This window comes from Balaenoptera ricei, chromosome 19 (genome assembly GCF_028023285.1).
Source record: "Balaenoptera ricei isolate mBalRic1 chromosome 19, mBalRic1.hap2, whole genome shotgun sequence".
Taxonomy (NCBI): Eukaryota; Metazoa; Chordata; class Mammalia; order Artiodactyla; family Balaenopteridae; genus Balaenoptera; species Balaenoptera ricei.
In genome coordinates, this window is record NC_082657.1 from 60,679,931 (window position 1) to 60,693,991 (window position 14,061).

The 14,061-nt window shown below is 60.6% G+C and overlaps 1 protein-coding gene across 15 annotated transcripts in view; it reads left to right on the top strand.

Moving 5' to 3' along the window:
- Positions 1 to 14,061, top strand: part of GSE1 (Gse1 coiled-coil protein) — a 421,108-nt gene that overhangs the window by 364,774 nt on the left and 42,273 nt on the right. For 2 of the 15 annotated variants that reach the window (XM_059905631.1, XM_059905638.1), the window contains exon 1: positions 215 to 399. The exons of the other annotated variants lie outside the window; for them this stretch is intronic. In XM_059905631.1, coding sequence (XP_059761614.1) covers positions 393 to 399 — 7 coding nt within the window. In that variant the 5' untranslated portion in view covers positions 215 to 392. Of the gene's footprint in view, positions 1 to 214; positions 400 to 14,061 lie in introns of those variants that run through there. 15 annotated transcript variants of the gene reach the window in all.

The following is a 14,061-nucleotide window of genomic DNA, read 5'->3' on the forward strand; positions in this document are numbered from 1 at the left end:
GCACTTCCCCTATCTCCTAGTGTCCTCGGCTCACCTGGCCGGCCTGGCTGGGGAGGGGCGGGTGCCCGCGCGGGTGTACCCGGGCGCTCGTCGGTGCGCGCGCGCGCGTGTGTTTGCGGCTGAAACCCGACACCTCCCGCTGGCTGAGGTCAGGGAGCCGGGAGCGAGCCAGTGGCCCGGGAGTGGGCGGCGTTGCGCTTGGGTGTGTCCTCGGCGGCGGCGACAGCAGCAGGTGTTTCTTGGCCGGGGCCCCGGAAGCTCCACCTCCCCAGCGGGCCCGAGCTGCCGCCGCCGCCGCCGAGCAGCCCCGGGTGAGATAAGCAGTTTAGACAAACACTGGGCGACGGTGGCTCCAGCATGTGTCAGGCGAGGCGGAGCTGCGGGGCCCTGGCATGAAAGGTGAGCGCGCCGCGCCGGCGGGGGGTGGGGGGCGGTCTCCGCGCTCGCCCCCCTCTCCAAGTTCGCGGGTTCCGCCGAGGCGGCAGCCAACGGCTCCGGGGCAACTTCCCCCGGAGTGTGAACGGCGATAAGAGCCAGGCGGGCGGGCATGCGACCAAAGGTCCCCCCGCCCGCGGCGAGTCGTAGCCTGGGCGTCCGGGCTCCAGGCAGGGGCTCGGGCCGCCGCGGGGCTCGGGCTCGGTGGCTGCGTTCGGCGAGGGGCGCTTAGAACGTGCGGCGAGTGGGGAGCAAGGGAGCTGGGGGGCTCTCGGTGAGCTGTCTACACTCCGGCTCCGGAGTGAAAACTTTGTGGCGGCGGGGGAGGGAGCGAGGGGGGGGCGGCGGTACGCCCACCGCGGCAGGTGTTGGCGGCGGCTGGGGGGGGCGCTTGCCCGCCGGGGCCGCACGTCTTGGTTTTTTTGTCTTTCTCCCCTCCCCCTTCCCTCGGAGCGAGGGAGACCGCCGGGAGGGCGGGACTGCAGCCTCCGGGGTCTCCGACCCCCACGCCCTGCTTCCCAAGGGCGCGCCCCGGGCTCCGGCGCTTCTTTCCTCCCTCTCCGCTCCCCCCGCTTGTTGGAGCCGTTCCCCTGCCCCTCCCCCCTGCTGAAGATGGCTGCCCCAGCCTCGGAGGTGGGAGGTGATTGCATCCGCCGCCCCCCACTCGCACTGTCCTTTTTCCCCTCCCCGGCCCTTCCTGCTCCGCCTGGATGCGCCTCCCCGCCCCCAGCCCGGCGGCCGCGCTGATGGGCGGCCAGTGGCCCGACCGAGTGGAGCCGATTCAATTATATTGCAGCACCAGAGACACCTCCTCGGCCGCCCGCCCGCCTCTCCAGCAGGCTAATTAAATTCCCTTCGTGGAGGCGGAGCGGGAGTTGGGCTCGCCCTCCCACCTCCCCCTTCCCGCTCCCCCTCTCGAGCTGGGGAGGAGGGGGGGAGGGACAAGGGGACCACTTCGAAGTGTGCAGTGGAGACTGAGGCGCAGGTCCCGGGGAGAAGGGGTCGCCCGGATTGGGTGAAGTGTTGCCGCGACACCCCACGTGATGGGCCGGGGTCCCTTGCTGGAGCGCCGGCTTTAAGTTTGGAGGGCTGTGTGCGCGGCGGGGAAAGCACCTGCCCGCCGGCTGGGTGGTGGATACCAGCTGAGTTGAGTCGATTTGGTTCTTGTTTTGTAAACTGGCCTTTGTCTGGGAAGTGCGTCTAAAATACATTAAACCCTTGTTAACCCCTGCAGTGCCTTATCTGGGGCCCACACAGGCTGTGGTTTGGAAACAAAAAGCGGGACCACCGGATGAAAAAAAGGGCTGCTTTTGTGAAAAGCTGGAACAAAGGGCCCAGCGGATTCTGGGTGGGAACCTCCCCGCCTAAGCCGATTTCCAGGCAGAGGGACGGGAGGGCAGAAGGTCTCGTTGGGGCACTTTGAGATGTCCCCTGGTTGGCTGGCTGGGCCCTCTCCCCTGGGATTCGGCCCCCCCCCTCCCAGGGGAAGGTGGGGGGACCCCAGGTGAGCAGGCTGCCTCTGGGCTGCCCTCAGGATTACTTAAGCTCAGGGCATGGAAGTGTTGCTCAGCTCGTGTTTATGGGTTGCCTCCACCCAGACCCTGAGGCTCAGGCCACCGCCTGACTCAGCCCGGCCGCGCCACAGGTGACGGGGGCCCAGGGCGCAGGCTTGGACGGGCAGTGTGTCATCCCGGCTGCCGGCTTCGCAGGGGAGTCGCCGCCCCGCCTGCCCCGGGGACTCGGAAGCTCTCCGCAGGCCTGGCTCTGTGATAACAGCTACAAGGATAACTTCACGACGGGCCCTATCAGCACAGTCCTGACCCCTGGGTGAAAGGGGGTGCCGGGTTGGCCTTTGTCACTTTGTCTCACTGTGGTGAGGAGGGAAGGGGGGGGCCGCAGGAGCCAGCCAGGCTTTTGACACTCAGATTTTCCTTTCTGTGAACCGCGTGGGCGGTGCGAGTCTGGAGCTGGTGAGCGGCCAGGCCAGCGACCCGGGGTCAGCCCCGCCTTGGGAGGGGAGGCTGGGAGGCCCGTCCGGGTTCCAGGCACCGTCATATCTCTGGGGCCAGGCCCTGGCCTGGTGGGGACAGCTTTCCGAATCCTGGCTTGCTAGAGTTGAAAAGGGTTTAGAGAGCCCCCTGCTGGGTTTTCTGCAGCTGCTGCTTGCCAGCCTCCTCCCCACCCCCACCCCCCCCACCGCCCAGTTAAGCCACAGTCTCTGGGTTTGTGGCTCCTGCCTGGAGAGTTCTCAGATTTACGCGGGTGATTCTAATGTGCAGACTGGGCCTGGGAATCAGTGCCCTAACAGTGGGCACACTGAGGCCCAGAGGAGCATGGGGCCAGCACCCGAGCCCACGGCAAGCAGCGGACCCCTTTGGAAGCTCCCATGGCCTTTGCCAAACCGTGCCCGCGGGCAGACCTTTGGCCTCCTAACTTCCCCGTCTGGGGGAAGGTCAGGGGCTGCAGATCCGAGAGAGCCTTGGGGTTTCAGAGCAGAAGACACTGCCTGCCTCTGGGTTCAGCATCTCTGGCCTCTGTCTGGAAGAGACAGAGCAAACTGCACACAGCGCCACTCTGTGGCAGACCTGGGTCCTGCACCTCCAAGCCGGACACCTCCCCAGCCCACTCAGTCTCTAATGGCTCTTGACCCTTTGGCAGGTGGCGTCCCCGCTCCCCTCTCCCCTCTCTGAAGGAGGAAGGGCTTCTGGGCTCAGAGCCCCTTCCTGAAGGGTGGGTGCCCGCGGCTCCTGCTTTCCCAGAAGAACACAGGTGAGCAAGACCTGGCTGCTACGTCTCTGCTCTTGCCCCGGCAACTCGCAGGGCCTTGTGGAGTCAGCCAGCAAGGCAGGTTTTTCCTGGCCCCATCCGAAGGCTTGGAATTCCCAGCCTGGGTTGCTCGAAGTCCACGCCAGGCTGGGGTTGGGTGGCAGCGCGTTAATTACCTCTGTGAGGGCGACGCGGCAGCCTCCAAAGCACAGGGCTGCGTGAGGCCGCCCGGCCCCCCTCCTGTCCCGTCCCATCCCCTCCCCCGCTTCTGCCGGCAGAGCTGTTTTTCTAAGCTACAGGGATCCATGTTTCGGGTGACATTTCAGCTTGGCCACTCGCTTTCCTCTCTCACCGAGTGTGGTTTCCCCACGCTGGCCTTGCTCCCTGGCTGAGGCCACAGGCGGGAGGTGACGTTTGGGAGTGTTCCTGTCAATGAGAATTTATTGAGCGCCTGCTAAGAACCTGGTCCGTGCGCGCTGCTGGGAGGTATGCACACAGCTAACACCGCCGGGGCCGCTCTAGAGGCCAAAACGCGCGGGGGGCGGCGGGGGGGCTTTTAATCTCCCCTCGGCAGCTTCTCCCCACCAGCCTCTTCGCTTGCGCCTCTGCCCCAGCAGGATGGAACCATGGGCGTTCATGCTCCCTGCCCTGTCTTTGCTGGGGCTGCTCTTCCGCCTGGAATTCTCTAGTCAGCTGCAAATCCCAGGGGTCCCTGAGACCACCTTCCCCTCCCTTCCCCACGCTGGTTCAGAGCGGAAGCTGCCGCAGAGCTGGGGAAGTGAGAGCAGCCTCTGGAGAGGGTGGGACGGAGGCCAGGCCTGGAGAGAAGCCTATCTGGGCTGCTGATGGGGGAGGGGGACCAGAGTTCACAAGCATCCGTGGAAGAGAGGGGATCTGGCTGAACTTGAGGCTTTGTGGGGTCCTGGTTGGACTTGGGGGGGTCTCTGGGAGGTGACTTTCAACCGAGGAAGGAGGTGTGCAGGGAGCAGGAAGCCCCCAGACCAAGTGCTCATTCTTGGCTGTACTTTAGGCTCACCTGGGGAACTTAAAACTCCCAGGCCGGACCTGTGACCAGTTAAGACCCAACTCTAGGGGTGGGGCCCGCACATCTTTATTTTATAAACCCCCAGCTGAGCTAGAAGGGCCTTCTGCCGGGGGCGTGGGGCAGAGTGGGCAAGGAATTCCTCTCCTAGGGGGAAGGTGGGTTCATGCTTCTTAAGGAGAACTGGGGTCCCACGTGGGAAGCCGGAGTCTGCCCTGTTCGCCCCAGAAATACGTGGGACTGGGTAGTCCTCTTCCAGCCGGGGAGGCGGTGGAGAAGCAGTGCCTACGACCCCATCACTGGGTCACTGGGTGGCTCTGGGCTTTGTGTTAACCTAGGGTCGACTCCTGAAGGTAATACTCCTTACCTGCCCCTGGTGAGCTGCAAGCCCTTCTCCTAAAGGGGCCTTCAAGTGCAGAGTTGTATTTGGATGGGTGGCTTCTGTGCCTGTCTGAAGCTCTGGCCAAGCCTTCCAATTCTGGAACCGGTTCCTCCAGCTGGAGGACTCGACGTGTGTGAGGAGTTGCACGTTGCCGTGGCTTTGGGGTGGCCAGACCCGGGTGGGGGGCATCCCACGGGCAAATGAGGACATCAGCCCTCCCACCGCCATCAGTAGCCCCAGCTGTTTCCCATCGGTAGGATGGAGCTGCAGAGGCTTTTTCAGAGGTAAGGGTTTAGATGACGTAACGTATGCCGCAGCCTGCCCTCAGTGGGTCATTGCAGGGGAGGGGCTGAAAGCCTCGGGGGCCTGGGATTAGCCCCCAAGTGTCTGTCGATATGGTGGTCAGTTTCTGGGCAGGACGTTAACGTCCACCTCTGGCTCAACCAGTATGACCTCGCATGCTTTCCTTCCGGGCCTCGGTTTTCTTGTCCGTAAAGTGGGAAAGGCAGCGGCACCCGTGTCCTTGGGCTGTCGGGGGTTAAATGCTTTCTTATAAAGCGCTCAGAGCAGCGCCTGACTCTGAGAGCTGTTGTGTAAGGGCATGTCAGAAGCACGCAGATCCTTCCCAACTCAGTGGCTCTAGGATCCCTGTGATTCTAACTTGTGAAGCCTAGAAGGCTCTGTTCCCCTAGACCTTGACCTTGGCAATGTTTGGTGTGGGGAGGGGCGGTGGCCACTTCTCCGACCAAGACCCAGAGGCTCAAGGTGCCAAATCAGCCCCTGCGGACCCTCCCCTCTTGGGGCTGCAGCAGCCAGACGTGTTCTTCTGGGGCCTCACCCACCCCCAGGGTCTTGATCACGTGCCCGCACACTCCCCCCTTGCTCAGCAACTTGTTGCCCCCCCCCGCCCATCTTGATGGCAGTGGGTGGGATTGCACCCCGGGTGGGGAGGAGGGAGGTGAAATGGCGGCCCCTCCCCAGCCCGGCCCTTCCTGCGCTCTGATGGCGCATCTGTGGCCACAGGCAGCAATAAAAGGAATTGATCGGCAGGCTTTTGGTCGGGTTACGCCGTCTTCAAGGAAATCCACGTGTCAAGCTGAGGAGGGCCAGGCCTGCCAGCAGGGGCGGGCAGAGGCCTCCTTTGTGCTAACCTGGGTCTCCTCTCCCCCTGAGCTGAGCCGGAGCCTGTTTGGGGGGGCGGGAGGGCTGGCCACCTTTGTGTGACACGCGTGAGGTGGGGTTGTGTTCTCTGCTGCTTATCTTCCCCCGAGGGTCTGGCTTGCGGGGTAGGGATTACCCCGCTTTGACTGTTAGTTGGGAGAAACGGGGGGCCCCATGGGAGCTCGTCTGTCTGCCCTCCTCTGCCTCCGCGGGGGTTCCTGCCTACGTGCCATCAGACCGCTGGTAATAGGTGTGAAATGGAAAACCAGGGGACATGAGCGGATTTGTCCTACTGAATTCCTGGTGTCCGTTTATCTTTGAATGCATTTTTGTAACTTTTTTACATAGGATATTTGGTCTTTCTCTGTTGACTTAAACATGTGAGGATGTGCTAGACTAGATATCAAAGTTGAATACGTGTAAAGCTAAAATTCTTCATCAGATGACAGTGTTGGAGGGACTTCTGCATCCCAGAGGTGGCAGGGCTGTGTGGTCGGCCCCTGCCGCCTCATGAGTGGGGAAGGGTAGTTGCCCCCATTTATAGGACGAGAACACTGAGGCTCAGGATCAGCCCCCGTGGCTCTGCCCTGTGGGCTCTCAGGGCCCTGTTTCGATGGACTCTTGAAAAGGATTTCTGGTCGCTCCTGCTTGGGCTCCCAAGGGGGGGTGGAAGTGTGGGCTGAGATTGTAGGTTTTAAATCAGATTGATGGGGCTTCCCTAGTGACGCAGTGGATAAGAACCTGCCTGCCAATGCAGGGGACACGGGTTCGAGCCCCGGTCTGGGAAGATCCCACATGCCGCGGAGCAACTAAGCCCACGCGCCACAACTAGCCAGCCTGCACTCTAGAGCCCGCAAGCTACAACTACTGAGCCCACGTGCCACAACTACTGAAGCCCACGCGCCTAGAGCCCATGCTCCGCAACAAGAGAAGCCACCGCAATGAGAAGCCCGTGCACCACAATGAAGAGTAGCCCCAGCTCACCACAGCTGGAGAAAGCCTGCGTACAGCAAGGAAGACCCGATGCAGCCCCCCAAAAAAAAGAAGAAATAAAAATGAATTTAAAAAAATAAATCAGATTGATGGCCAGGCTTTTCTCCTTTCTGAAGACGTCGACTTAGCTTTTTTCAAGATGCAGTTTTCACCTAAATACGTGTCTTATAAGACTAAGGAGGACTTCCTTAGTAGGGGTGCCAGTCGCGGGAGCCTGTAACCTGGGCCCAGGGAGTGTATTTTAACCAAACAGCTGGTTTGCAAGTTGAAACAGGCAGGACTGCGTCGCCTTCCTCCTTGTGAGGAGCTGTGTGTGGTGTGGTGTGGTGTCCGTGCCGGGCTTCCCCAGCCAGGGCGCTCAGCGGGCCTCAGGGTTTCACGCTGCAGTTTCCAGCCGTGTCCGTGTCACGTGCAGCGAGCCCCCCATGGGTGTGTTCACACCTCGGGACTGATCTGTTGGCTACATTTCCAGAGGGGAGAGGGCTGGGCGTGAAGGCTTGACACATCTTTAAATGTTGCTAGATTCCTCCAGAAAGAGTTGCAGGGACTCGCTTTTCTGCCCACCTGTACAACCCAGACCTTTATTTACTCAATTCTGGGGTCCCCTCTGCGCCCCTCAGCCCTTGGCCTCCAAGGACATCCATTCTGCCCACAAGGGGAGGAGAACCCTTTGATCAGCCTCGGCTTTTGTTGCACCCACGGCAGGTCTCGGGTGTAGATCCGACTGCTCCTCGCCATGTGACCCAAGAGTCCTGGGGGGTGAAGCCTGGTACCTGTGAGAGCCAGTTCTGGCCTCGGCATCCTGCCTGGGGTGCAGGAACCTTACAAGTTCCCAGCTGGAGCTGTGGAGGGGGTTTTGTTTGTTTCTTTGGAGAAAGTGAAGGATTATTTAGGCCTAGGCAGTTTGCTGCTCAGCAGTTGGTGGACGATGGCTGTGGCCAGAGGAAGGTGGCTGGCTTGACCTGGCGTGTGGCAGGGATGGGACTAGGGAGCTCATGGCTGGTGGCTTGTGACTGCTTTTGCAAAATGTTACCTGGTGGTCCTGTTCTGAAGCCCACTTTGGCTGCAGGGTAGTTGGTTTTTTCCAGTGGGGCATTTTCTGATGTCTGGGCATGGTACATAGGGCTTTGAAGATGGCAGATGAGCCCAGGTGAGGAAACACCATTAGAACTTGGACCATGGAAGCACCATAAGAACTTAGTATTTTATCTTTGACACCCTGGACTCCATTGGCCTGGGTAGAATATATTGGGGGAGGGTGTTAGTATCGGCGTTTGATACGTAAAGAATTCTTTGCTCTAGGCGTCTATAATCCGGGTTCATGGGTGCCAGCCACCTCTACACACACATCCCTGTGGGGTTTACAGATGGGCTTCTGTGAACATGGTCAAAGTATGTGCAGAATTCAGTGGATATGTTTTTCTGGGCAGGGGGTCTGGTGTGTCACTTGGAACCATTGTGAGAATGGAACTTCTGCAAAAGCAGAAAAACCCCACAAAAACATAACTCGAGGCAGGTCCTGGCTTTGATTCACGTGGGACCCAGCTGCGGTTGACAGGCGCCGGCATCACCCCTGCAGCTGAGGGTGGAGGGGTTGACCTCTTGCTGCTGAATCTGCTCGGAGGTGTTGCCAACATCCGTGCTGAGCATCTCGGCCGTGCGCACGTTTATTAATCTCCTGTGGACCCTGCTCGTCACCCAAACCCACATAGTTCCTAAGCTGGAGAGACCTGTGGCGTTGAGGGGCCAACCAGCCTGCGACCGTAGGGAGTGGCGGGGACTCTGGCGAGTTGGCAGCCTAGGGACAGACGAAGGGACCGTCGCCACGCTCGGGATTATGGTTGGCGGCTCCTACTTTTTCAAGGGAAACGGGAAATCTTCATTTTGACTTGAAACCAGTTTTAAGATATCATCCATTGATTCATGTTTAATTTTTTAATTTGTATTTTTTAATATTTTATTTATTTACTTATTTTGGCTGCACCGGGTCTTAGTTGCAGCACACGGGATCTTTGTTGAGGCATGTGGACTCTTAGTTGCGGCCTGCGTGTGGGATCTAGTTCCCCCACCAGGGATCGAACCCGGGCCCCCTGCACTGGGAGTATGGAGTGTTACCCACTGGACCACCAGGGAAGTCCCCATTGATTCACATTTAAACATGTCTTGACTTCAGGCCAAATAAACAGGTTGATGGATTAAAGGCGGCCCGCTTAGCCCCTGCCACCTGCTGTCTAGTCCCCCCACCCCAACCCCGGGGTATGGATGGGGAAACTGAGGCTCAGACCACATGAGGACCCGACAGGAACCCCCACCATGAGGTTCGGGGGAGCCAGGACCGGATCCCCATCTTCTGGCTGGTTTCCAAACGAGGATGCAATTCCTTGACTTAACTCCTGGTGGTCCTGCCATGTGAGACTCTGAAGTTGCCCGTCTGCCTGAGCAGGGGGCCAGGCATCCCCCTTCTCCACGGTGAATCCGGTAGGCTGTGCACTGTGGAGGTGGGACTGACATACCTGTTCTGCAGGCTGAGGACCTACTGAGTGCCCTTTGGGCCTTGAGGGTGCAGGTGGAGATGCCCGCCCCGCACAGACAGCTTTGTCAACACCCACTCGGCATTGAAGGGGCAGGACTTCCCTGGTGGCGCAGTGGTTAAGAATCCGCCTGCCAATGCAGGGGACACGGGTTTGATCCCTGGTCCGGGAAGATCCCACATGTCGGGGAGCAGCTAAGCCCGTGCTCCGCAACAAGAGGAGCCCCCGCTCGTCACAACTAGAGAAAGCCCACGTGCAGCAACAAAGACCCAACGCAGCCCCCCAGAATTAAAAATAATAATAATTGTTTGAAGGGACAAATGCTCTTCTGTTCTCTGATCCTTTCTCCTCACCTGAGGGGCAGGGCAGGGCAGGAGCTGTCTAAACACCTAGATTCCTGGGCCCTGGGGCTGGGCAGGCCCCGTTCAGTCAGCAGTGGCCTCTGCTTCCTCTTCTCAATGCTCCTCAAAGTTTGGTCTCCCGGTCAGGTTTCTTCCCTTTGGGAGAAGGACCTGGCCTTGACCCCTGCCCTCCTGGCCTGTTTTCCCACCACCCGGCCCTGGCCTGCCGCTGCGTGGAAACTTGGAGGCGTTTGGCCGCCGCCTTCTGGCTAGGTTGGGTTCCTGTCCTTTGGGACCCCTGACCCCCACCTGCGTCCTGCACCCCGTGCCTCCGGGCTCCACTCAAAGGGCTCCTTTGTAAGGAGGCGGCCTGGTTAGCTCAGGGGCCCCGGGCACACAAAGGAGTTGCTCCTGGGGTTGTGTGCCCTCCAGCACGGAGCTGCCGGAATGTGGGATTCAGGGGGTGCGGTGGGCCCCAAGGTGAGATCTGTTCTTACTCCCTGGCTCTGTGCCACTTCTGACCCTCCCTGGTACCATCTGCAAAATGATGCAGCATGTAGGTGGGCGCTCACAGCAGCCTGCAGGATGGGACGTGACCCCTAGGAGGTGGGGGGGTCTTTTCCAGTGTCTTCTTGTTTAAAGGGAAATTGCTGGCACAGCCGCAAGGAAAACTGGATTGCCACCCCAGCATCTCTCAGCACGCAACCCCAGACAAGGGTATGACTCTTCCAGCCTCAGTTTACCCATCTGTAGAGTGGGGGTAGGGATGGGCCATGTGGGAGGCTCCTCGGGTGACCTGTTTGCCTGGGGTCTGTTCCTGGAGTTACTGTGAAGGGTCACTGGGGCGCTCTGGGCAAAGCCAGGCCTTGTTGTTGTCACTGCTGACGCCATTGTTAAGGACCGCCTCCGGGGGTCCCGGGCGCCACCCTTGACCCGGCCTCTCAGCCTTTTTTGTGTTAATTGTGCGCTTCCCCGGGGCTGCCAGCTTTCTGCCTGCCCCCCACCCCAGGCCGCCCGCCGCCCCCTGGCTGCTGCCCGCCCTTCATCTGCCCGTCCCAGGCTGTTCCAGACGCAGCGGCCGCTTAGAATAATCGCCCTCAAATGTTGCTGCCATCTGCTGCCTGACTTCCGTCCTTTGCATCCACCGGAACCTCCGGGACTCCCGAGTGTCTGAGGCCTTGAACCTCAACCCCTAGGCTGTCCTTGGAGGCCGCTGTCAGCGGGCTGCTCCGGGCGCCAACCCCGTGCCCATCGCTGTCCTCAGGCAACAGAGAACCCCTTGCTCTCCTGTCCACCCAGGAGCTGCCGCCCCGTGAACCAGCTTGGGGGGCCCCAGCCCCACCTACACCTCCCGGTGTTACCTGGCACCCTTGCCCCGAGGGACTCCCGTGTGTGGGTGTCTGTCCTGAACGCTCTTCACCCCAGGACCTGGATTCAGCCTCCGGAGAGCCCCCCCAAGCAGTGTCGCTGACATGGCAGTGCGCAGGCAAGGGGGGGCCCCTAAATGTTACCCGGCCCCCACCCTGCCCCTACCCCCCCATTGGCTGCAGCTGCGGGGCGTTGCTGAACCCATCTGCCGTGGCTGCCTGGGGACCCCAGAAGTTAGCTTTGCAAACAGCTCACGCCGTGGTGCTGGCTCTGGGAGGGGTGGGCTCCCGTTCCCATTGACTGGGGTCCTGGCAGACACTTTCTGCAGCTCGTAAGCTCCTGCCTTCCCCGTTCTGTAGTGACTTCATAAACGCTGCTGACCGAGAGGGCTGTGTGGGGTCGGAGGGGGGCGATGGCAGTCTCGTCATAAAATGAGCTGCCTTGTTACTCATTTTACTCCCCGGCCAGGGTCGTCTCTGGACACACAGGCTGGCCTCCCCCCGACCCCCGCCTCAGTCCTTCCCTCTGGTTCCGGGTCAGGATCCAGGCCATCTGCTACGGCCGTCCCCAAAGCCAAAACGAAATGGCTTTGGCTCGGTCTGCCGGTTACTGGGGCCTTAGCCTTGGGGAGTACGTCCAGTTCTGGGACTCCGGGCAAGAAAAGGCCTCAGTCCCCTTAGAAACCTACAACCTGAGAGGGTGGCCATCATTGAAAAAGAACATTAAGGCCTAAAGCAGGCCACCCGTGTGTATCCGGGAGCCAGAGGCCTTCCTGACTCTCCCAGGCGCCACCCCTACCCCCATCCCCAAGAAAAATTGCTTCGTGCGAGTGAGCTCAGAACACGCCGAAGGCAAATATAATAATGAATTTATTATGAAGCCGCTCAGGCTCCCGGGATCACGTGGTGCCCCCCGCCGCTGCCTGCTGGGGTCTCTGCTCAGGTGACCCCAGCCTTGTTAGGACTGCAGAAGCATCGCCCCTTTGGTGGGGGGGGGGGTGGCATGGAGGCCCTGAGCTGGGGGACACTTGTATTTGTTCACAAACATTTCTCTCTGCGGTAATGAAAAATTACCAAGGGGGGGTGATTAGAGAATCCAAGTCCAGATTGCGCACGCGGGCCTGAAACTGAGGCCCTGCTGGGCCTGGCCTCGTGGGGTGTAATTACCCGGGGTGGGGGGTGGCTGTCAGGGGAAGGGGGGCGGGTTGGTGCTTGAACCGGGAGCCAGCAGAAAATTCATCTCAGCTATTAGCTTGTAATTACAGAGCATGGAGGGAGCAGGCCTGAGGTCTGGAGCCACGGAAGAGCGGCATGAAGGCAGCGGTAATTACGGGATCAGCGGGAGGCTGGAGAGGGGCTGAGGCGCGCTGATTAATAACGCCCTCCACCCTCGCGCAGAGCGGGGAGCCGCGCCGCGACCATGTTTAATGGAGTGTTAGGGTTCTGCCTCCCCCTCCCCTTTTAAGTCCAGCTGTTGGGAGCGTTCGGAGTCGATCGGGGTCTGTTCTGAAGCACCGGCGACAAGGTGGTTCTGGAACACGTCTGCCGAGCCGTCAGCCCGGCTCGTCCCCTCTGCACTTGGATATTTCTTCTTCGCCTTTTTCTTTTTTTTTGGTTTAAACTTTGTACTGCTTCTGGCCATATTAGAAACCTGGGCAGGGAAGAGGAAAGAGCATTGGTTAAGGACACCACACTTTGGTAGAAGGAGCGGGAAGGGTGATGGCCTCCCTGGGCAGTCCTTGCTTCTAAAGACCGTCACCATCCGGGGGAGGAGGGGGCTGGAGATTTGGTGCATGCTGTTAGCCTGGTGGCTTTTCCTCTCCTGCCCTCAGCTTCAGGCACAGGGCAGGGGCTCTCGGCTCTGGATGTCTGGCCGTGGCAGCTCTTTTCTCCTGGGGGGGTCGAGGGGGCAGGAGGTGGACAGCAGCATGTGATGCAAATGAGGCGGCCAGGAGGCCACCTGAACTCCCCGTGTGTCGGGCTGGTACAGCCGGAGAGGGAGCTCTGGCCCTGCCCCCAGGGCCGCCCCAGCCCCCGGCCCTCATCCATCATTGGCCTTCGTGCTGTGGAGCTTATTCCCAGCTGTTAGGATAATGAATTTACATGAGCTGATAATGTAGACAAGAACTCAGTCGATGGCCAGGAGCTCAGAAGTTAATAAATACCTCTCTAATGAGGGCGTGGGGGAGGATAGGGACCCCTGCGGGGCTTCTCGAGGGTGCAGGGCTGCCCGAGGCCCCCTCTCCTCTCCACGCACCGCTGGGGCTTCCACGGTCACGGTGGCACCTGCGGCGGGGTATGGGGCCCACCTGCCTGTGCAGGGCCGGGGGCAGAGCAGCCCTGAAGCGACCCCGAGCCTGTGACTGGGGGGGCGAGGCACACGGCGGGGGTTATGGTCCCGGAGGCCGTGTTGATCCCCAGCAGGTCCAAGGTGACCCTTTACGGGGTCTCTGGGTCCCCCGAATTTGGCCTTTGTCCTTCCACGTCCTAGGTGCAAGGGGGCTGTCACCCCAGCTGCCGGTGGTCCCTCGGGGCCCCTGCCTCCCCTCCCCCCCCTCCCCCCCCCCATGCACACATGCGGAGGAGGAATGCTAATTTTAGACTCTCCTAACGAAGCTGCTCATTTGGAATTCTATTTTAAGTGACCTGACATCAGCAGAGCAGCTTTCCTGGCCCGAAGCTGCCCCAGAGACCACGAGTGACACCACGACAGGGACGCTCACTTTGGGGGAGCCCCAGGAGCCTGGGGGCGCTGTACACGGGGCCTGTGCAGCACGTGCCGGGCTTTAAGGAGGGGGGAGAGCAGGCTCAGAGGGGGGTGGGGTGTCACTGGATGCCAGTAGGAGTGTGACGGTGACATTCAGGTGGCGGCTGGTCCAGGAGGGGCAGAGGGTGGACCTGCCCCCCAGAACCCTGGTCACCAGGGAAAGGCTGGGGCTGTCGGTGAGGGTTCGGGTTCCAGGAGGGGCACCCCAGTTCCCTCGGCTCCCGCATCTGCCCTGCAGGAGGCCCCGGTCTGGGGAAGACCCCATCCCCCTGTTGG